At 37.0% G+C, this 23,061-nt stretch overlaps 4 protein-coding genes across 5 annotated transcripts; all 4 read right to left on the bottom strand.

Annotated features, from left to right (window-relative positions):
* On the bottom strand, positions 1-5,401 carry hoxa9b (homeobox A9b). Its single transcript, XM_058397334.1, has 2 exons — positions 2,855-5,401; positions 1-1,975 (listed from the first exon to the last, which is right to left on the bottom strand). The coding sequence occupies exons 1-2, from the start codon at positions 3,399-3,401 to the stop codon at positions 1,737-1,739; spliced, it is 786 nt and encodes a 261-aa protein (XP_058253317.1). The 5' UTR covers positions 3,402-5,401; the 3' UTR covers positions 1-1,736.
* Positions 5,402-5,587: 186 nt separating this feature from the next.
* hoxa10b (homeobox A10b) lies at positions 5,588-8,775 on the bottom strand. 2 transcript variants are annotated; one of them, XM_058397294.1, is made up of 3 exons: positions 7,778-8,775; positions 7,571-7,702; positions 5,588-6,715 (listed from the first exon to the last, which is right to left on the bottom strand). In XM_058397294.1, the coding sequence occupies exons 1-3, from the start codon at positions 8,304-8,306 to the stop codon at positions 6,441-6,443; spliced, it is 936 nt and encodes a 311-aa protein (XP_058253277.1). In that variant the 5' UTR covers positions 8,307-8,775; the 3' UTR covers positions 5,588-6,440. The 2 variants fall into 2 exon arrangements, with proteins under 2 accessions (XP_058253277.1, XP_058253268.1); XM_058397285.1 differs by having other exon boundaries at positions 5,589-6,715; positions 7,571-8,762.
* Positions 8,776-10,566: 1,791 nt separating this feature from the next.
* Positions 10,567-13,320, bottom strand: hoxa11b (homeobox A11b). The gene is made up of 2 exons (XM_058397320.1): positions 12,527-13,320; positions 10,567-11,844 (listed from the first exon to the last, which is right to left on the bottom strand). Exons 1-2 carry the CDS (start codon positions 13,155-13,157, stop codon positions 11,612-11,614), a joined length of 864 nt encoding a protein of 287 aa, XP_058253303.1. The 5' UTR covers positions 13,158-13,320; the 3' UTR covers positions 10,567-11,611.
* A 5,925-nt stretch (positions 13,321-19,245) lies between these two features.
* Positions 19,246-22,785, bottom strand: hoxa13b (homeobox A13b). The gene is made up of 2 exons (XM_058397306.1): positions 22,035-22,785; positions 19,246-21,513 (listed from the first exon to the last, which is right to left on the bottom strand). Exons 1-2 carry the CDS (start codon positions 22,684-22,686, stop codon positions 21,272-21,274), a joined length of 894 nt encoding a protein of 297 aa, XP_058253289.1. The 5' UTR covers positions 22,687-22,785; the 3' UTR covers positions 19,246-21,271.
* Positions 22,786-23,061: the final 276 nt, after the last annotated feature.

The raw sequence follows: 23,061 nt of genomic DNA, 5'->3' as shown, positions 1-23,061 counted from the left end.
TTCAAATTGTTCTTGGAAAAAACTATGAGTATTAGTGAACACTGGCTAGAGCAAACCGCAAGTCTCACAGGGGCGTTGGGTCAAAATGTCTGTTTTTTTCTCTTTGCTTTTGTCTGTTGTTAACAAACGGACGACCCGATCAGGAGTGTCGTCATTGTTGCTGTAATAAAGTAATTAGCAGAGAAAAAGCCAGACAGTGCGGAAAGCCTCGGGTTTTATGGTGCTGTCTGTGCCTATAGCTTTGAAGGCACAGCCTGTAGTGCAATAATCAAGAGAATGTCTCCAAATCATTGTTCCTTAACAGCTGTTAGAGACAGATAAAATGATAACCTTTCTTACTGTACCTTACTGTGACCTAAAATCTCTAATATGCCTTCAAAGAAGATGCTTGCGGGTGCCTGTGTTTGTATGTGCGCGAGGGAATTTGTGTTTAAGCCCTTTTTGTGTGTTAAAGTTTTATGATGCAACCTATATGCGGTAGACCGCTGCTTCTATAATTGCTCACACCCCATGTTTGTCACACAACATAGTCCGTGTGTGTTATTATATTGATGACGATAAGGAAGTGGCGTTTGAAAAATTCCTACAGGTCGGCCTTCAATCACTTTGCACCCCATAAACTGTTAAGACTGTGATTGTGGTTTATTGTCGGTATGGTCACCAATATCATTTGCGAATGCACGTACACATAACACACTCAAGCCTGTCCACGGACAACAAACTAAACCTGATTTATGTGACACAAACGAGACACGAAACAGGGAATTTGTTGTGATATATAAATAGTGAAAAGTTGAATATGGGACGGTAAACGTGACGTAGAGCAGATTTAAGCTGTAACATTTTTCCTTTTTTGAAACCCAGTACAGGTTTAAGACTACCACATAATTCAAATCCCTTATATCCTAAATTAAATCCTAATTAAAGATTCTTGTATAAATGTATTCTTATATAAGATATTCATATAAATTATTCTATTCTATTACTATTATCACTGATAGCAGTGCATAACAGTAATTATTGTAAATGTCTTTTCATGTAAAAACAAATACATTATTTTTTAAAAGTTCAGTGATGCTGTTTTTCAAACGGAAATAGAGCAGTAACAAACTATTAAATTTTCTAAACTTTATTTGTCATCTACACAGATGAACTTTCAGTTGAAAATGGCTAAGCTAACTGATGATTTGAGGTATTTATGTGTACAGGCTTTTTTTCCAGTCACAAAAAAATTCAAGCATGTTTATGATACAAAATTCACCAATGTCTCAATGACAAAACACTTATTTTCATACTGCAAATAGGTAGTTCAAATACATCTAGGTAGTTACATTAAACATTACATTAAACATTAAATATCTGGACAGAAGTCATTCTGGCATTTTAAAAAGCAACTGACACTCATGCAAATCAACAATATTAAATATATCGAGCATTTAGTATATGTCCCTGAAATCAGTAGCCTACATGGAAAGTTCCTCATATCTGGATGAGGCTCAAAATATACACAATTATAAACACTTGGACCTACCACAAGCAAACACGACACGAGGACTAACAAACAGCCTTATAACAAAACGCAATCATTACACCGGCACATTCTCACACCGAAAAATGTTGGGAAAATAATTTTGTTGCTGTTGTTGTTTCTGCTGTTGTAGAGGCATAACACAAAACCGGTGCGCAGAAAGAAAGCTGTCCAAAACACTGCAGTGTGCACTCAGTATTCCTTAACTTCAGATGTCTTTCGGGCGATTTTTGTTGCATTTCTTCATCTTCATCCTACGATTTTGGAACCATATTTTAACTTGTCTCTCGGTGAGATTTAGCAGTCTTGCCACTTCGTATCTACGGTCACGAGACAGGTACATATTAAAGAGAAACTCCTTCTCCAGCTCGAGAGTCTGATGCTTAGTGTATGGGCAGCGTTTTTTTCTCGTGGACTTCGCATGTAGCCAGTTGGACGCAGGGTTATCTGAAAGAAGGGTCGGGAAAAGGAAAACAGAGGTAGTGATATTGCCCTCAGGAATAGACTGCGGCCATTTTATGACCTGTGGCTGTTTGGTGCGCGATTAGCCTGCAAAGGAAAGATGTACAGCCTAATAAATGCCTGCTCAAAGTAAGCAGACTGTTTCCTGTGTTTTAGCCTTTTATTTTATATTAGTTTATTTTATTTTAGTTTAGTTTGTTTTATTTTGTTTTTTGACGGTACAATGCGTATTTTTTGTGCAAAATATTTTGCGAGGGCATTAAGTTTTTCTTTCTATTCACCGTTAAGCATATGTGAAAATAAGGCCTTTGAAATTTGTGGGCAAATAATTCTGAATCGTGTCCAATATGGTTTATGGCACTAATTAAACTTTTTGTCCGGAACAAGAGGGTGGGATGTGATATGGTCGAAAGCCGTCATACGAAAATAAGGAACATTTGAAGACAGCAATCACAGTATAGCTCTTTGTTGTCAAAAATTGTGGCACCCAGCACACCAAATTGTAATACTGACCTTATAACAAACTGGAGGATTATAAAATATCAACCCTATTCAAAACTAAATAAATTCAATAAACACTAGTTAACCAACAAATTTAGACATGCAGGAAATAATCTGCATATTTTGTGAAAACAGGCTGGTGCAAAAAGATTAAACCATCCGTTAGTTTTAGATTACAATGCTATATAATTTAGGGAACAGATGCTACCATTGGCCGTGCACCGTGCTGTCTGCAGACACACCACTGATTTCTAATTTACAGTATGCCGCGTTGAAGTTACCCTTGAAGTATAATTGTGCCGCTGGGTAACGATTTAAACTATTAAAAAATCTGGAAGCCAGATGAAATAGAGCTGCACTTACTCGGGTCCAGATCCGGTTTAGTCTCCGTTAACGTTTTCTCGTCGCTTGGCTCTGTCACATCCGCATGGCTCAGATCCGCCTCCTTCACCGCAGGGTTCGCGTTGTTTTGAGCATCAGGGGCCATTAGAGTCCGTGCATCAAGCGTGGTGCACTCACCGCTTCCGACCAAGGGCTCGAGTTTAATATCGTGATGTACATCTGTCGATAATCCGGCGAAAGGCACGGACGCAGAAAGCGACTCGAGCGCCCAGGCGCGCGCAGACGCTCCATCCGACTCGGCTGTCGGACACGGTTGATGTATGTAAGGATGGTATGCGATAGATGTACCGCCCGGCGGCTGCACGGGCACGGGGCTCCACGACGCGCCAAAAATAGCCGACTTGCTTTGGAAAGGGTACGAATCGGGTTCACCATATTCAGACAGAGATGGCTCTCGAGCTTGGCTCTGTATCGCCGGTGCAGTTGGGAACCGCGGCGCCAAATGATCATCGTCCTCGTGAGGAATGTGCGAGTCGGCGTAGTAACCCAGAGTGCCCAGGGTCGACATAACAAAAAAAAAACAACGCACACAGGCACGACCGTGCGTACAATCCTCACCGCAGAATAGACACAAGCGCGGAATCTGCAAATCTAGGAACGGTCGACTTCACTGTGAACTACAGACCTTTGATAAGTTGAACGGCGGCCGAGACAGGATTGGATGACACGGACACGTGACCATAGGAGAGAACAATAAAGGGGTCGCCTAAACCAGAGCTTCACATAGCCTCCATTTTGCTGTAAAATTGTTAATGGCAGGGCTCTATGCTTCTATGTGAGCGAATTTGGTTTTATTTGTGCAATTAGGTTTATTCTTTTTTATATTAATAAATATATAAGCTATTTCATTCAAACAATCATGACCACAATTAATGTATCAATATTACTCACAAAACAGATTTTTAAGGTTTGTTTAATTTATTTTTTTACTTTTAAAAAAGGAATGCGTCCACATAACACGAAACAATGCAGAAATCTTCCAAACCTAAATTACCCCGGGCTGTTAATGTTCTAGATGCTAAGAAATGCAGTATTTTGCAGACTTCACACATTGCTTGTAGCCAACACGTAATGTTTATAGTAGCACAAGGTGACATAAAATATTACAGACATGTTTAAGAAATAAAGACAATCATTACTTGAGCCATATGTAAGTTTTATACGGCAATAAGTGCCATGGAATAGTTGAGATATGATCTACTAGCCAGTGACCGCAGTCTTTCAACATCGTTGCGGGCTCAGAAGGCGTGTGTACTTCTACTGCGGCGCATTTCAAATAAATTTAATTAGCTGTTTAATTTGTCATGTTAAAAATATGGTGAAATTTATTAGCAAATTATTTTGAAATGTCAGTTTCGGGAGATGGTAGATATGCCATACAAAAAATATATCTAAATAGGCCATCCATTTTCAAAACAGAAAAAAACTTATACACATTTATATACTAATACATGTTGCTGTTAGTAATGCAACTAATAGGCTACTTGAATAGTATAAAGCACAGAAACTAATCATGGGATAACAGATATGGCCTAGTTGTATGGCATAGTTGATACTTGTGTTAAAGTGTAGATATTTGAATATATTCATTCGTGCTAATGTAATAGCATTAGCCTATATATGAAAGCCACTTCTTAGCAGCAAATAGCAGCTTCTATAGATTTTTAGAATACTTTATAATATTAACACTATTAAAATTCCTTTTGTCTGGCTTTTAGCAGTGCACTGATGTTTCAAATAATAACCAGACATATTACATTATTGCATGTAGAACAAGCAATGTTGATAAAAGTATATTTATCACTATCATACAACATAAGTTATTAGTAATTAAGCAAATATTTTGAATGATCCTCTTATGAGGAAATAAAATCGGAGAATATAACCAAAAAACTGAGAAAAAAAGGCCCGTGGTATAGTCAAGCTTTCTATTCTGTTTGTTCACAGCATAATTTTTCCTTACTAACATTGTCCCACTGAGCGTGTGGATTGTTGGGTACTATAACAGACTGCGTTTATAATAGGGCTATTACGCTGTTTTCCTGCAGGTTATTTGGCTGTCTGGCCTGAATATCACCAATAAAGCCTTTGTGTTGCTTCTACAGTGCGGCGGAAGCATCCGGCGGTGTAGGCGTGGCATACAGTCCCCTAGTACCACACACACACACGCAAAAACACACGGCTTTGGCCAAAGTGCATTGATCGTAACCTAGGCCTTGCGGTGGCTTTACTGCACTCCACGGAAAAATGCAGTTACAGGACACTCCTAGTTTTGTCGGTCTTAAGAGTGAAACTAATGTTTATACACTGATACCTATAAAGTCTTCATTTAGCACACAGCTCCAAAAGAAAATACCGTTAGCGTAGTGCTTCTGTCTCCAAATTACGCACACATATTCTGTCTGGAAAGTTGCGTATAATGGTATAATGCTAAGTTTATTAAATAGGTTTCAAACAGATGAGTTAGATGCTGAGGCGAAATTCACTGCAAGGCAATTAAGACAGTTTCGTGTTGTGGGGATTCGAAATGGAGCCCAACAACATAAAACTACCTAAATCACTCAGCAGTCCTCTCGTTTCCGTTGGAGCAAAATAAACACAAAAATAAATAAATACATGAATAATAATAATAATAATAATAATAATAATAATAATAATAATAACATCAAACTTCATATTTGTAAACGATTTATTTTTTTATTCAGACACACAGGCATCTGAAAAAAGGGTGTTACAAACGTGTCTTAGGTATGTTTTTGTTTTTGTTTTTTGTTTTTTAATATTTACTAGTTCAAATGAATTCACAGAATACCACAAGATTGGCAGAATGCGTTGTCAAAGATAAGCTATTAGGTTTTGCCCAAACAGCCTGTAAACGTAATTCTTTTGCAGCAAATTATAAATCGTATCGATCAACTTTCTCCTCTGTTCCCTCGTTGAAAACGAACCACATATTGCACCTCAGTGACCGTGATATCTACAAGCAGGACATTTCTTTGTGGCCTTCCAAAACACCTAGGCATACTGTAAGGTCACAACAATGAGCCACAGATAACGTTATCTGTGATTAAATTGTCTGATCTACTCTTAGATGAATGAAAACTGAAATCTCAAAAACAGTTCAGGCTAGTTCTGTCACATAACCGCTGTTTCAAAAACAGTCACCAGCATGTTCTTAACAATACTTTACAATCAATAAATTTAAAACATGATTGTAATTGCAATTAATTTTACATCATGCAAATACTGCCATATTATATACAGTTAATACATACTACTGTCCGTTTATATACACCTGTCAATAATAAAACAACATTATTTTCTTCACTTTGTAGACTACGTCCAATGCACTTTGCAGAGTTCATAAATAATGATGATGTGGTACCGGGACCAAAATGTGAAATAAAACGGACATATAAAAAGATTCAGACTGTAGTATATACGACACAATAAGTTATTATTAATATTATGTACAGGTCAGAAGTGTGCGCTTTGAAAGCAATCTGAGCAAGCGCTTTATCTGGTTGAGGGCGCCAGAGCTCCTTCCTCAGGCGAAGCTGAAGTTTGCCGACAATTCGCGAATGCGGTTTTCTCGAGTCATTTTCTTTAACTTCATGCGGCGGTTTTGAAACCAGATCTTTACTTGTCTGTCGGTTAGGTGAACACTGCGGCTAATCTCCAGACGTCTCTCTCGAGTCAGGTACATGTTAAAGAGAAATTCTTTCTCCAGCTCCAAAGTCTGATGTTTGGTGTACGGACAGCGCTTCTTTCTGCCGCTCTTCGCCGTCAACCAGTTGGCCGTACTGTCACTTTTGCATTCTCCTGTTAAATAATGTAGAAAAACACACAATATCTACGCATGTAACTTAGAACTTAGTTGCAATACAGGAGGTAATGTGCACTGTTGCACTGTTTATTTATCCACCTTTAATAAACTATTCTCTAGTTAATGTTTTGTTAACTTTGATAGAGGTCGTTCATACAATTCTCTATGAAGATATTATATTATATACACACACACACACACACACACACATATACATATATATATATATATATATATATATATATATATATATATATATATGTGTGTGTGTGTGTGTGTGTGTGTGTGTGTGTGTGTGTATAACAGCCTACCTGGATTATGACGGATTAGGGAAGTATATAACAGAAGTGCAAGAGAATAATATTCTAATTACATTTTTTAATCTAATGAAATAGCACAATCTATATTACACTGAATTAGCTTTCATGCTAACAAATTAAACAACTTTCTGACCTTCACAAACTATTAACATAGGTTATATGTAATATAATATGGACCTATGTATTTCTGTTTAATTAGATATTTATTTATATAACTATAACATACATCAGGTTTACGGGATGACTTTCAGACAACTTGTAGTGAACAGATAAAGTAGACTGGGCATACTATGGTTAGTCACATAATAAAACTTCTACAGAATAATCTGATCCAGGAGTGTACAGTAAAACTTATTAAATTGACCATATGACAACGCGTAGGGTGTGGAAGCTTTAAAAATCCTTTGAAAGTCCTATTACCCAACAAATGATTTTACATTAGAGGTACTGTATGACTGCAGTGAGTACTGTAGTTGAGTCACAGGATTGCCGAAATTGCAACCAACACATTATACAGTAAAAAAAACATACCTTCATTTGCTTTCTGAGAATTTTCTGCTTCACTTTCTGGTGGTTGTGGAGATGAAGAGGGGCCGCTCGGTGATTTCCGGCTCTCCTCGTCTGTTTGGGCGGCCGGCTCTTCGATTTCTGTCCCATTTGTTTCTGCAGAAAGGGTTGGACGAGATTCCTCAAAACGGGCAAAATGGCTCGAATCAGACAAGTCGTTTGGATAATAACCTTTGGACGACGAACACGTTTGTGACAAGCGAAAGTAACCAGGTACAGGAACGCTGCTGTTACTCCCTGATGGACATACGCTCGCCGTCACCCGGGAATAAGATATGTCTTCAGTCCCCGTGTTTTTTAGACACTTCCCTGATTCGTAGAAGCAATACGAGTTTTCTTCTTTTATGGCAGGGGAGAACGACCGGGAAATGCTCTGGCTGCTAAGCTGTTCAGTGCGACACGACCTCGAAGTTTCCAACCATGATTCCATTCCTTGCATATATGGGCCAGTTGTAGGTACCACATTTTGGTTCTCAGTCCGTTTGGGTCCGGGAAAATAGCCACAATTAGACAGTCCATAGGAATAGTCGGAGCTGGGTGGCAAGTACACGCCACCGTTTTGGTAGTAGTGAGCACTTCCTTCGCTTCTGCCGCTTATCAGAGAGTCTACCAAAAACGAGTTTGCAGATGGGCTGTCGGAGCATGCCATCTTCGCGGTATAATTTGACGGTCGAAGAAGATAACCCTTTCTGGATGTCATTTCTTGGGTAAAACATGCTGAATATAATTACTGATAACCGTACAACTCAGTGCGAGCTAACAACCAATTAAAACGCATCGGAGCCAAAAGCCCCTCCCACTGTGAATACGTAGCCTAACTGTTGTGTACTGCTTCTACTTTGGTCTACCATTTTTTGAACAAGAAAGTGAAATAAGTATTTACTGTATTCGTGTACTTCTTTTTGTATGACACACATGTAAAGGAAATTTAACACTTTCAACACGTTCATTATCACTGGTAATTCAGCCAGAGCACCCCAGATTTTTTTTTTTTTTTTTTAAAAAGCACAATAAAAAACAATGTGTCTATAAAACAGCTTGGGTTAAATGGTAAACCTTAATAATACCGACTAACTAATCAAGCAAGGCAATAAAATAAAGCGAATTACAATTGATCTTCAGAGATTTAAATTTATTTTTGTTATGAAGAGCAGATTTAACCGCTTTCAAGTTCAAAGATTTTTTTTCGTTGTGTTTTATTGAATGTATCAATTCTAAAACATTATTACATTTGAATGCAAAAATGAATTTAATAAAATATATTCATTTTAATCGTCTATCTATCTATCTATCTATCTATCTATCTATCTATCTATCTATCTGTATGTCTGTCTGTCTCTAGTATCTTCTGGACTTACCACTTCTACTGTACCGATTTTTTTTAAAATAGAAAAATAATTTAAATCAGGAAGGATAAAACATATATTAGAAAAAATGATGTAAGCAAATCACAGTGTCGCGAAGTGACCTTTAAATATAAAAAGCCGTTGTTTTTATAGATTTAAAGCCGACAAAATTTAGATATACAATGCAGCCTGTAGGGTAACAGTAAAGCATAACTAAATACTTGTTTAATAGTTAATCTATTTCTAAAAACGTCCCGTTGGTGTTTGATAATTAAACAGCATAATAGTTTTTATAATAGTTATATATAAACAAATAACTTGCAAAACTAAACTTGCAAATACAGTTACATAAACTTAGACTATATTTTGCGTCTGACGTTTTACTTACAACAAAATTATGCCGTTAGTGATATTCAGTGAACAACACATGTATACACAGAGAGAGAGAGAGAGAGAGAGAGAGAGAGAGAGAGAGAGAGAGAGAGAGATTTCCTTATATATTAACAAAAGAATATATTCCCTACATAGTAATTGTTTAAGATTACTTATCGATACCTATGGAATGTTTTCTTTTTCATCAAAGACGAACCAGCACGGTTTTCTTCTCTTTCTCCACGCGGCACCAATGTCTTTTGCACGTTTAGTTTAGCATTTGTTTCTAAGATACTGCTAAACAGTCTTTCGCGAAATAAACACATATTATTTCATATTGCAATACTGTAAATATCGTAAAGCCTTTGAAACTGGGAAATTCATCCTGGCCTACTGGTCCGGGCCTTGCTTGTGTATACTGTACTTGGCGAGACGTTACCTTAATACTGTTTAAAACAACCTCGTTTTTAGGTAAACTAAAATTACTTATATTGTCATTGATATTAATCCCTATGAGTTACACTGTAAAAAAATTGTCACAGACATAAGTAACATAGTGTAACATATCTAGTTATCGTGGAGTTTCAGGCAATCTATTTACCAGTTTTACCAGTAACTACAAGCACTTAGATTAACAATAACTTGATATTTGGCCTACCTGAAATACCTTGTTATATCATGAGGACATGGTCCATCTTCAGAACCAGACGTAAATTGTTTTTCGGCAGTATATTTTAAATCCACGGTAATGACATTGAGCTGAATGGCGCCACCTGGTGGAGAAAACTCCAGTGTTCGGAAAGGCTAATCGCTGAGGACTCCGGCCACGAGTCTGAGACAAATGCCGGAAGAGTCGGTGAACACAAGCTTTCAATGATTGCAGTCGCTGTTTTTCGCGCTCTTAGTCACAGTTAATAACCTTGGTTCTCAGACAGTTTATTGCACCGCACCCCAATTGTACAAATGCTCCAGACTAAGATGGGTTTTATGGCCAAGTTGCTACAGCAACGCCGGTGGGGGAGGGACGTCCAAATTCCACAGAGCCTCAAAGGATGCGCGAGGAACTCGCTATTACTTCACGCTCGTCTTTATTTATTAGACCTGAGAGTGGCATGAAGCCGTTATACAGGGTTTGTGACCATCTCTTGTATTGCACTTTGATAGGTCACACTGAAACTGTAAAATATAGGTTACATGCTAAGTATTTGCGATGAAAGTCATCACATTTTTGATTGATACGCTTCAACTGTATTGTTTTCCCGATTATTTAAAGAACAACTGTAGGCTACATTTGCATCAAAGCATTGTCAGCATACATTCAGTCGTCTGGGAGGTCGAAATTGGATCGAGGGGTTTTAAAGCCGATTTGATTCACTAAGACATCCACTGCAGTGTTTTGGGGCAGTTCCGTAATGGATACGAGGCATTAATAATGGCAGCTATTTGATCCCCGAATCAATTTGAACTTCCTCGGCAATAAAAAATATCAATCAAACATTTGATCCTATATTAGGTGAAAGAAAGAAGAGAAAGGAAAACAGACTGTTTCTTTTCACGAATCGATTTATATACGAGTTCTGAATGCATAGTCCATAATGTATCACAAGTTGGAAAAATTACAGTATGACAATTCAAAGATATTTGCCTAACATTTGTAGTGAAATGGTACCATGTTAAGCAGTGTCCTTGTCGACTTGGCTATTGCTTTTAAGTTGTTCTTCATATAATCTTATAGTTCCTACACTTTTTGTATTCATTATATCAGGTCATTTAGGCCTAGATGAAAGTCTAGCAAAAAAAAAAAATTCAAGTAGAAGATGATCCATATAAACCAATTAATTTGGTATGACAAAAAAAGAAATATAAGCAAAACAATGATGTCAATATAAAGACAATCAAATTAATGATCCTTCCTTTAAGTGAATTTCCTTCTGTAGAACGAATTCCCCCCTATACATTGTTTTGAACAGGTATACATATCAGATTTATAAATATAAAGTACACACGATCGTCAGAAAATAAAGCCATACAACAATAAAAAATAAAACCCTGTAAAATGTATCTGACACTGCTGAGTGAATGGCGATGCAGAAATAATAATAATAATAATAATAATAATAATAATAATAATAATAATAACAATAATAATAATAATAATAATAATAATATCGCCGGTATTGCATAGCCTATATATGGTGAAATGAGGTTTTTGGACCTTCAGATCCGCTCCTGGAATGTGCAGGCGCCGCGACCTTGAAGTTCACCCTATCTCCCTCTCACACAACCTTTACAGCAAAGGGTTTGCCGAATAGTACTGTAAACGGTCTCTGTTCAACTTTTTTTCCTTCATTCTCCTGTTTTGAAACCAGATTTTTACTTGACGGTCGGTGAGGTTAAGCATCCTGGATAGCTGCAGCCTCTTCTCTTTGTTTATGTAAACGCTAAAGAAAAATTCTCTTTCCAGTTCCCTTATTTGATACTTGGAGTAGGGGCATCTCTTCTTGCGGGTTTTTTGTCCATCTGAGAGGGAAAAAATATAAAACATAAATATAGAGCAGGCAATTATTGATCACTGAAATAAACCTAAATGTTCACGTTTTAAGTTAATTTCAGACTGCTGAGGTGTCTGCAGTTTACAATGTAGAAAGGTGTACTTTGCTCCCATCCAAATCCTATCCAACACTATCACTACTGTTGTAAATGGATGTTGTAATAGCTAAAAAAAAAAATAATAATAAAAATAAAAAAAAACGGGGAAAGGTAAATTTTATGTATTTCTGTCTGCAGTTTTACTTTGAAAGAAAACTTTCGTTCTGTGTTGAGTAGGCTACAACATTTACCATGCGTAAATGTTGAATAAACTGAGATTTAAATACACTTGCATCTTGCCTAAAATCTGAATGCTAATCATAGTTGCGCACTGAATTCTCCTTCAATGTTAGCATATTTTGTAGCTGGTAAGTTTTGAAAATCACAGATCTAAAGAAGACTTAAATGACTTTCGAGAGGAAATGCCCTATCATTCACGGCCAATTTCAACCTTAAAGCACGTGATCCTGCGTTTATAACAAAGTTTTGTTAGAGTAAATCTACAGGCCCTCCATAAACCTTATATGCTTATAAAACAGCACATAAAATGTTTAACAGGGGCGCGCGAGATTACAAACTTTCTCCCATAACCGACTCAAGTGTTCATACGTACTTGTGCTCGCGTATTTTTCCTCGTTGTTGCCGGAAGACGATTCGGGACTGCTGGTCTCCTCGCGGCGGTCTGCCTCCTCGAGATCCCGGCATGGCTCTGTCCCCGAGCTTAGTGCTGCCGCAGCTGCTGGAGGGGCTTTACTGCTATTAGATCTGCTCGCTGCCTGCTCGGTGCTTTGATTCTCCACGTTGCCGTAAGCCGTTTCGAAAAACTGATCAAAAGCTTGGGGCAAAACCCCGTTCCTTCCGACGCTGCCATATACGCCGGAAGCATGGCCGGAACCCGAGTGGTAAACAGCCGAGCTGTTTTTCGAGAACATGTCCCCTAAAGTCCCCGGGTTGGGAAGACAGTCTCGGTGCACCATGTCTTCTGGTGCGTAGCAGTGTGGCAGATTGGCCCGGTGGTGCCACTTGCTGGCAGGGTCAATGGCATAGTCTCTGAACGCTACCTCTCGGACCGACTGAACCTGGGGCAAACTGGACGATGAGTAGGAGTATGTCATGGGGCAAGTAGACGGGGTCTGGGGCAGAAAAGGAGGAAGGCTGGAAAAGTCCGTTCCAGAAACGTAGTAAGTGCAGTTAGGTAAATACATATTAGACCCAACGGGCACGCGCTCATCATAATCCATCATCTAATGGCCCGTACCAAAGCGCCGGTCCTGCTTCACATCGTTGTGCCGAGCAGAGCTCTAGTGGGTTTGGAGCGCAATCGCCGAGTACAAATTTTGAGCAGTGAGGTGACGTGGAGATCCATCTCCATCCATTGCAGAGAGCAGAAAGTCATGTGACCATGAGCAGAAATTGACATCTACTCCTAAGTGTAGGCTATATTGTGCCAGCATTTGTAAATGTGCTGCAAGAAGAAACATTTTATTGATAACCAAGTAAACTAAATAAAGTCTATTTGCATTTCTCGCCGTAGACGTTTGTTTTGTTTTTTCCACCCAAATAAGCTACTTAGAAAAAGAGCGATGTCATGTCTCTGTAAATGCTATGTGCTCTGTAAAAAATATGAGCAGACTGCTCGAGAACTTCAACTGATGTGATTTTATATCTTTGTCCTTTTTCAATCATGCATAGAATTGCTGTAAATTTTGTATACCACAGCTTCTCCTTTATAGGGTATTATTTGCTGAAAGGGAAATTCTGTCATTAAATCCATTCCCAATTTGCCACCCTCTTATTTGGTTTTACGACTCATTTACGGGAATTAATTTATTCAGACCAATTTATCATAGAACGCAATAGTACATGGTTGGCCACTCGGGTATATTTTTCAAGGGTTAAAGGAAAGTGTTTGTGGAGTTTGCTTACATTCGTTGCTGTTTATCTAGGTGTTATTATTAAATCTAGGTTTACATACATTCGCCTTTATGCAGTTATTTGAACCTATGCAACATGTGTAACACGGTCGATTAGTCATAGGCTACAGAAGTTAATTCACTACTCTTATCCGTGCAAATGCAGGTCGTGCATCAGACGGAGGTGTAAATGCAGCTAAATTCAGGAGCATAATATTGCCATTCTTTAGGTTATCCGTTTGCTTCATGCATCGAATGCCACTTGCTGAAATCAGCATGTTTATTTAAAATTCAAATGTTATCATTGGTTCTATGAATTTTCCGGAAAGAACTACCGAAAGAGCTGTCTTGTCGTGTCTGGCCTCAAGCAGTAGTGGAGGAACCGAGTGGTCTAAACACGGTTTAGGGCCATAAAGTTTTAACTTGGACTGCGGCCCTGTTAAAATTACATTGGCCTCCATAGAGAACGACGGTTGATGGTATCCTTATGTAGGCGTTCAGGCCTATGGGGATAAATGAGGGTTGCTTTAAACACAATACCCCGAAAAAGAAGGTGATAAACAAACTTCAGTCCGGTCTGTTCAATAATTCCAATGTCATACTTTAAGCATTGATTTGTTAGACTTTCTCCTCCAGGTACTCACTAAGTAATATTCACGGCCAAATTTCTTTCATGCTGTTGCGACTTTTAAAGCTTCAATGAGGGCAGGGTGGGAACCAACACTAAAGGCAGCCGGAGATATAGGCTCTTTTTATGGCGGGTTTTAGCTGCAGTAGCTTATTGTCCGCACAGACAAGCCGAGTGCGACTAGGAGACACCACCTACATGGGCTTCGTGAACTTCAATTAGACCTGAAGTCACGGGTAAAGGGAGATTAAACAGAGCCTCCAGCTTCGTCTTACATATCTGGTAGGATACACACGCGTTTTAACGTTTCTGTTTAATTGTCAGATACAAAATCATTGTGAACAATGATCTATTAAAATTGTGTATATTTAAATTGGTTAAATATTTTAGTATTTTTATTGAGTGTTGTGAAGGTAACTAGTGTACAGAACGGCTCTACTACGCCAGCCAGGCCCGTTTGAATAAGAGAGCTCACGTTCACGTTGATATGGGTATAACTCATGTTCAGCTGTGCAGTTTGTGTAGACGGAGCCTAAAAATGTCCTGTGCGCGAGATCAAGCACATGTTTACAATATAAACAGCGATTCTCTCTGGGAAACAAAATAGCCCAGTGACTCCTTTTTGCGTCTTACTATTAAAGCTACTTTAACTGTACGTATGTTTTACTCAAATACAAATGGTATGAACGGGTAATAGTAATTGGCGTCATCTATATTCCAGGGTAATTTGTCATCGGTTCAAGGAAATGAAGATCGAAGAAATGTCCACAATATCAAAGCGCCCATCACCAAACACATACGCAAGGGGCGCTCGAATACTTATTTCTTCAATCGAGTATTTCAAGTAGATGCTTCGTTGCTTGTATAATAAAATATGTACTATATATATCTTGTACTAGACTGCTTGCATGTCCCGTAGTGTGTGGTAAAATAATTAACGCATGCGCTTACACACACCTGGAAGAAAAAAACATTTGGCCTATAAACATATAAATATTCAGTTTAAAGGGATAGACATCTAGAAATTCTCCACAATCTTTCACAAAAATGGAACAACAGAAGTGACTGATATCTATTTGCTAATTATGCTAGAGTTTAGTTAACAAATGATCACTTCTTTGGAATGATTTCCTTCATGTATTTTAATTTGGTTTAATTTTCATATTTAGAGTGGTTAAATTCTCGCTCTTTTTGCATTGATTGGATTGAAACTATACAGCAATTGTTCAAATATTTTATATTTAGTATAGTTTAAAAGTAGTACATTCAAATACAGATATGTAAATAAAAAACAAATAAATAAAAAAAACTGATCGGACCTTTCTGCGTTTTCGTTTGATTGTCATAAAAGGCATTGTATTGATTGGTGCAGTGTAGTTCAATGTTTTTGTATTCTTTCTTTTTATTTATTTATTTATTTATTTATTTATTTATTTATTTATTTATTTATTTATTTATTCACTCGTTTGCTTCGTTGGTTATTTATTTCACATCTCATGACAGAAATAATGTGTAATCAGGAAAAAAAAACCGTTTTTATATACATTCTGAATAAGATTCATCAAAGATAAAAACAAATACTTCCCTTGTGTTACGAAAACGAAGGGTCCAATCGTTATAGCCAGACTGAATTGCCGTGGCTTCTTTGGTGTCTGTGGAGTGGGAGGTTTTGCTGATGTTAGTGGTGTGTTTGGGGGCCATGGGCACTGTCTGAACCCAAACCCAACCTTTGCCTTGCACTTGTTCCCGCTCCGAAAGGTAGACAGCCTACTAATTCTGAATAGTTGATATCTTTTTAATACATTTACAAGGTTGATCTATTGTATATATTTATATATATTTGTTATATATAAATATAATATATAAATATATTTGTTTCTGTTACTTTTTTTAAATTTCATTTGCAGGTTACCACCTCGTCAGCTTCAGACTGTGCAACAATATAAACAAATAATATGCTTATTATAAATGTGAAGCGCATTCAATACATGTTCACTTTAAACTGCGAACATTTTTTGTATTAAAATAGAATAAATATGTATTATATTATAATATTCGGCGAAAACACACTTTCACATGAGTCTAAGCTCGCCGCAAAATATGATTAATGTTAATAATGTACCGATACTACGCATGTGTAACACTTTTAGCATACCGAATGGATTATTATTATTATTATTATTATTATTATTATTATTATTATTATTACTACTACTACTACTACTACTAATAATAATAATAATAATAATAATAATAATAATAATAAATGAAATACCCACAAATTTCAGTGCGCATCTTTTTAAGAACTATTTTAGAATACCTAAAGCCCTTCGAACCGGATCCTGAGTATACGGAGGATTTCAATTTATAGTCTTTTCAGGTGCAAGGTGACAGGAGCTAGAAGGACATGAGTGCTAAATATTCCCAGTTTCAGGATTATTTCTTTTTAATTCCATAATTTCTTGGTTTAAAGGAGAATGCGCCTTGGAGAGAATGATCTTCGTTTTTTGTCTTTATATTTCTTTTTTGTACTATCGCTATCTCACATTGGCTTAATTAATTTGGTCAGAAATATAAATATCGTGTCCATATGTCTATGTCTCTCACGGAATTATATTCTTTTCTAAATGGGTTATGATATCCAAAAGAAATAATTTCGCTTTGTAAAAGCGAAAATTCAAACCCTGTCCATTTGTACAACAGGTGCCGGTCAAAAATCCTGTAACAAAATTAATCTTAAAAATATATTTGAATCTAAGGTGTATTTGAATCTAATATGAGCCGAATCAAATGTATCTGTATTTGAATTTGATATTATTGTATCATAATAAATGTAATATTCTTTTTGTTTCGCTAAAGGTTTTTGTTGTTGTTGTTGTTTTTGTTGTTGTGGTTGTTGTTGTTGCTGTTGTTTTTGCGTCTGATTATTATAAAATGTCACATTAAAATAATTCTAGTATTTAAACGAGTGTAAATGGCTTTAAGTAATGCTATTTTATTTTATACACAATAAGTAACAACGTTTTATATTTAGCTTTAAATGTGATCACGACCAGATGAGATGTTAATATGGTGTTGTTTAATAAATCTATGGTACATAAAAATACCCTTTAATGAATCAGATGTATATGTAATTCATTAATAATCAGAACCAGTTTTATCAGTTTGGTATAAGACGTACTTGCTTGACAAGGTAGCATATTTTTAGTAGACAATCAAGTCGCATACTAACAATTAATGGTAGCGATTTCATAGAAGCAGTATTATAAAAGTAGACACTGATGTGCTAGAGGTAGGAGAAGAAGCAACATAATTAACCTTACTGTGGAACTGTTAGAAATAAAATATGTGCAGTGAATAACATAATGGGGTTTTCTCTGAGTGGTTCAAATAGTTTGTACGAATCTGGATCAATGATTCATTAATGTTGGATGTGTTTGTCTTCTGTCTCCTTAATAAAGTTCAGAACAGATCACCTTGCATTACTTGCCTTATTTACTGTATGATTTATTTTATTATATGAATCACCTTAAAAGACATGTACAACAGCGAGTAAATGATAGGTGCACCGTCAGTTTTAAAAAAGTAATGCTGTTTTTATTTCCACCTTTGGGTGGCAGCAAACGCCCTGTTTCTTTCTATCCGGGAACTTTCCTGCATCATTGCTTATTGGTTCATTTTCTGTGATATGTTTCTGCTGCAGTGCAGGGGCCTAGGAGGGGAACGTCCGCGTGTTTTCACTTTTCACTGAGACCTCATGTGCAACATCCAATCATATATATATATATATATATATATATATATATATATATATATATATATATAAATACAAATGAACAATGTTTGTGACAAATAATTTGAAGAAGACATCTTGATCTTGATCAACTTGATCAGCACACTTGGAATAATTGTCTACAACTTGCAAAGTTTGCTGCTTGCAACTGAAACGGATTTTGTTTTTGTTTTTCGTTTTTTTGTACTAAATGCACTCGACATCTTCCATCATCTAATATATTTATTGTGTATAGTTGTAACTGAGACGCTGATGAAACATCACTGATGGGATCACATAGAGACACTATTTACTACACCATTAAAATAGCGGTTACCGAATACAAATAGGTACATTTGGCGCACATATATTTGATTAGACAAGTGTGGGAAAATTCTTTGCAGTGTTTTGTCTTTTAAGTCGCTTTTTATTCACCACTTCAAAAGCTGACCACGTTCATTTAAACTACCATGAAAACATACGGCCCCAATTTCTTTCTTTTTTATTTCTTGTTTCCTGCATCTTAGTGTTTGAAGGTTCTACATTACTTTGTGCAGTTTTGTTTTTGTTTTTTTAACTTAATGAAATGAGTAGAATCATTAATAAAAATGTAATGCTGTCATCTCCACCCTGGTGTCCTCCTTTTTCTTTTTTAAACACTGTTTTGTTTTGTTTTTTACCTTAAAAGACGCATTTGTCTAAAACACGTTTGATTCAATATTTAGACGATGTTGATTCATCTGAACCTTACTGTTCCATTATTAGTTTCTGGCTTACATTTGGACCTTGGAATTGGGCCTTTAGTCAACTTAACATAATATGTTGTTTACATGTCACAAAATAAAAGTAAGAAGGTTTAAAACAAAATAGTCCATAAATGTATACGAGTTTATCCTTTGTGTCATACTTCTTGATGCTCTAAACTTAATAGCTGCAATAAAGATCTTAAAATCACAAAATTGACAGGTACTCGAAAAGTATGTTAAGATTTCGATGCAAAGATTTTAGACTTTTTAATAAGAAAGGAAGAAAATATGTATGTTCTGGAAATACTTTAAAGGATGTGTCATATGGTAAGACCAAGGTGCAAAACTGTTTTCAAAAATTTATTTACAAAACTTGTTTATTTAGCAGGTAATCATATGATTTTTCTTGTTTAGGATCATCATTAGGATTATAATGGATAATAGGATTATAATGTGACTTATATTTAAACATTATTTAAAAAAAAAATTTTTTGCCATTTAGTTTAGAATCAAAGACTGTTTACTGACTCTATGTCTTTTTAAGTTTTGCGTATTTGTGTTTTATCGCATCATCTGTTTCTCTTTTATTTTACATGTTAGAAAGCCTAAATGAATAAACAGCAAAAAAAGAAACTTGTGGGAAAGTGATCTTTTAAAAAGTCGAACAGAATATAATTTTCTGTTTCGTGAGATTTTGATGTCTGATTACACTATTTTCCCAGGTTTATGTACATTTAACTTATTTATTTCATGAGAAATCAGAAAAAAATGTTTGAATTATGTTATGGACCTCATTAGGCCCATCAGCTTATGTTGTGTATTGCTAAAAAAAATAGCATTATATAATTAAATCTAGCTGTTATTATAGGTCTGCATTACTGCAATCAGTATTACAATAGGCCTCACAAAATTACAACACAATAGGGTTGACAACTCCTAAGGATGACTAATTGTCTTGGATATGATATTGTCACTACGACAGAATGAACCGCATATCACTCAGCACTTGAGTGAAAATGTTCTGTAAAACTTCTTTTGTACCCTACTTTTGTACAGCGGAAAGTATGTCTGAATGAGTGTCTTATCCATTACGTCTTTCCCCCTTCCCAAAACACAGAGGCAACGTCTGATGACAAAAGTGCGATTTATGTGATTTACATAGGGAAATGTTATTCTACGATAATAATAATTTGTGTTCCCCGGTTGTCTGATTTGTCCCGAGTCTTATCTTGTTGTGTGCAATACCCATACCTGTTTATTTACTGTATCATGTTGATTATTACTTCCGTACACTGCCCTGATATTACACTTAAATAGTATGATTTACACTGCATATAGATCTGTACAAAGTCCCCGTGTTTAATTTTAGGTTTCACCTTAATCCCGAAAGCTCCTTCTTTTCCAGATGCAATGACTCAAGTCTACCACTAGATGGCAACATTGTGGTTTTCATTCAAGTTTCATTTTTTGTCATATAAATGCTGTCTTTTTTCTAGCTTTTCTGCCTGTATCTCGAAATATAAGCATATATTGAGAGATAAAAACACGTTTACAATGCTCAAATTACCTATGTATAACAATGAGCATTTTCAATCCTTTCTGGAAATATTAAAATTGGGAGTTTTATTGGAATATTGTTTTCAGCAACAAATAGGAGCTTGCTCCATAAACAACCTGGACTAGAGACCTAGCGGGGTACAAACATTGAACAAACTGTGAACAATTATATTTCTACCTAAAATATTTAAGATACTATGTAGTCATATCTAAGACAATGTTTATTTATTTACATAAACTATAATGTGATGGCGGTCTGTAGCTGGGGTCATCAGTTCCAGAATAAGGTGTCTTTGAGCCTGAAAATCACAAAATTGTGGTGGACTCCGGACCTCCAGGACTGGAGTAGATGACCTCTGGTCTATAGCCTTAACAACATGTTCTTGCAACATTGGGTTAATTGTAGCTTCATGTTACTGAGCCTAGACACAGCATTTGTCTCCCGCGCAATTACAATTAACACAATGGTTTCATGTTTCAATACGAAACGGAGTTTATGTGGCTGGTAGCACTGCCACAAAAACAAATAAATTGTGTATAGGCATACAAATGTTTTGTCAGTTTATTTGCTTCCTCATCACGATCACCGTGTAACATATAAGGTCTTCAAAGTTAAGCAGAATGTTCTTTTTTTCTTGCATGGAAGATATAGGTTACACATCTCAGCACAGTCACTCCCAGAGGAACATAATAAATAACGAAGTGTCTCCTTCACTCTGTCCGTCTCAAATTTTGTAGCCCCTTAAGTGATGCTCTTGAATTTGTTGACCACCTTCTTCTCCTTTACCCTCCTGTTCTGAAACCAGATGGTGACCTGACGCTCGGTTAGGTTTGTGTGAGCAGATATCCGTCTCCGTTTATCCTTCGTGATGAACTTATTGGCCGCATATTCGCGCTCCAGTTCTTTCAGCTGGACTTTGGTATAGGGCACGCGCTTCTTCCTCCCGCGTCGAATGGAAGCGCCATCACTTCCTGACACATTGTCTAGGGGCCGAAAAAAAAAATTCAGGGTTAAATCGATGGCAAAAACTAACAGGAAAATACGTACGAATAGGTTGTATCCAGATAATCTCTTATTAATAATCTTATATAATATATATGTATATATATATATATATATATATATATATATATATATATATATATATATATATATATATATATATATATATATTACATAATATATATATGGGGTAAAGGAGACACACATCGAGGTCAAATTGAACTGATACACACACACACACATACATCCACACATACATATATATATATATAAAAACTGATCTGAACTGAACTAAGGGAGCTGAACTGTAAAAGCTGTATTCGATATATAGTTTAACCCTAACGCTGCAAAACGTTGCACATTAATGTAGGTTAATAATGTTTTGCCCATATTCACATAATACAGTTAAATATTGATTCACATTTCACCACAGTTTACTCAGAAATGTTATAATGATCAAACGATAGGTTAAATGAATGCATTGGCTAACTAGGCCTAATACCTTGAAGAGAAGACTTCCAGAGATGACTTGATTGGGTCTGCTCCTTTGGGCAGTAAACAGGGCTGTTCCAGCTGTTCGTGATGGCCCAAGGCTGGTGGTAAGTTTCCACGGGCAAAATTGACTCGTGTCTCGGTTCCGGAGCAGAGCTTAGAGCAGGCACCACTGGCACGTCCAGATAACTGGGCACAGGTTGGTAAGGTCCGGACGAGTAGCCCTGATAGAAAGTGAACTCCTTAGCTCGAGAAGAAAACTCCTCTCCGGAGACAGACGTCTCCATGTACTTATCTGCGTAAGCGGCAGGCTGCGCGCAAGACTTCACTGCGCCGTGATGTGATACTCGGCACGGATAATAGCCACTACCGAAATATCCATAGGGCAAAGAAGCAGCACCGGGGGAATTCTGCGCCGCCGAGCACGGGCTGCACTGCTTGACAGGTTCCGTCACGCCAGATACAGGTACTTCACTCGATCCATAGGGCGCACCGGGAGCAAGAGAAGTCGGGTGGGCCACAAGATTCCGGCACTGGTTGGCGGAGAAATTGCCTCCCGCGAATCCCTCCATGTTCTTGCTCACGTCGTCTGAGCAGCCGCTGTCACAGAGAAACATCACCGGCTCGATCCAGCGGGAATGGAGGAGCAGAGATGCTGTCATAGCACGACCAACATTGAGCCTTTTCCAGCTCTTTCAGGAATCCCCACGACTGAAAAAATGCGACGGTGAACTTGAGAGAGTAAAGCGACGCTCACGCGCCCGTGCAGACTAAACGCAAACGGTTATTGGACGAAGGGAAGCACGTGATATGCAAAGGAGGACGATAAGCGTGCAAGGCAGAAGATAATGCAAAGCACGGGCATGATTTTTTTTCACCGATGAAGTGAGATAAAGAAGAGAGGCTAATTATATGTAGTTTAACGTTTGACTGGAACCAAGTGGAGTTCTATTAAAATCTAAACTAATCTCTGTATAGTTCGATTGGCAGAATTTATATATATATATATATATATATATATATATATATATATATAT

Source organism: Hemibagrus wyckioides, linkage group LG01 (assembly GCF_019097595.1).
Source record: "Hemibagrus wyckioides isolate EC202008001 linkage group LG01, SWU_Hwy_1.0, whole genome shotgun sequence".
Taxonomy (NCBI): Eukaryota; Metazoa; Chordata; class Actinopteri; order Siluriformes; family Bagridae; genus Hemibagrus; species Hemibagrus wyckioides.
This window is presented reverse-complemented; position numbering and strand designations above follow the sequence as displayed.

Excerpts from the sequence above, each read along its gene's own strand:
- hoxa9b (XM_058397334.1), bottom strand. The coding sequence starts at position 3,401 with ATGTCGACCCTGGGCACTCTGGGTTACTACGCCGACTCGCACATTCCT. Across the intron at positions 1,976-2,854 it reads TAAACCGGATCTGGACCCGA|ATAACCCTGCGTCCAACTGG; the intron begins GTAAGTGCAGCT and ends CCCTTCTTTCAG.
- hoxa10b (XM_058397285.1), bottom strand. The coding sequence starts at position 8,306 with ATGACATCCAGAAAGGGTTATCTTCTTCGACCGTCAAATTATACCGCG. Across the intron at positions 6,716-7,570 it reads TTCTCAGAAAGCAAATGAAG|GAGAATGCAAAAGTGACAGT; the intron begins GTATGTTTTTTT and ends ATTATTTAACAG.
- hoxa11b (XM_058397320.1), bottom strand. The coding sequence starts at position 13,157 with ATGATGGATTATGATGAGCGCGTGCCCGTTGGGTCTAATATGTATTTA. Across the intron at positions 11,845-12,526 it reads GGAAAAATACGCGAGCACAA|ATGGACAAAAAACCCGCAAG; the intron begins GTACGTATGAAC and ends TTTCCCTCTCAG.
- hoxa13b (XM_058397306.1), bottom strand. The coding sequence starts at position 22,686 with ATGACAGCATCTCTGCTCCTCCATTCCCGCTGGATCGAGCCGGTGATG. Across the intron at positions 21,514-22,034 it reads CTGGAAGTCTTCTCTTCAAG|ACAATGTGTCAGGAAGTGAT; the intron begins GTATTAGGCCTA and ends TTCGGCCCCTAG.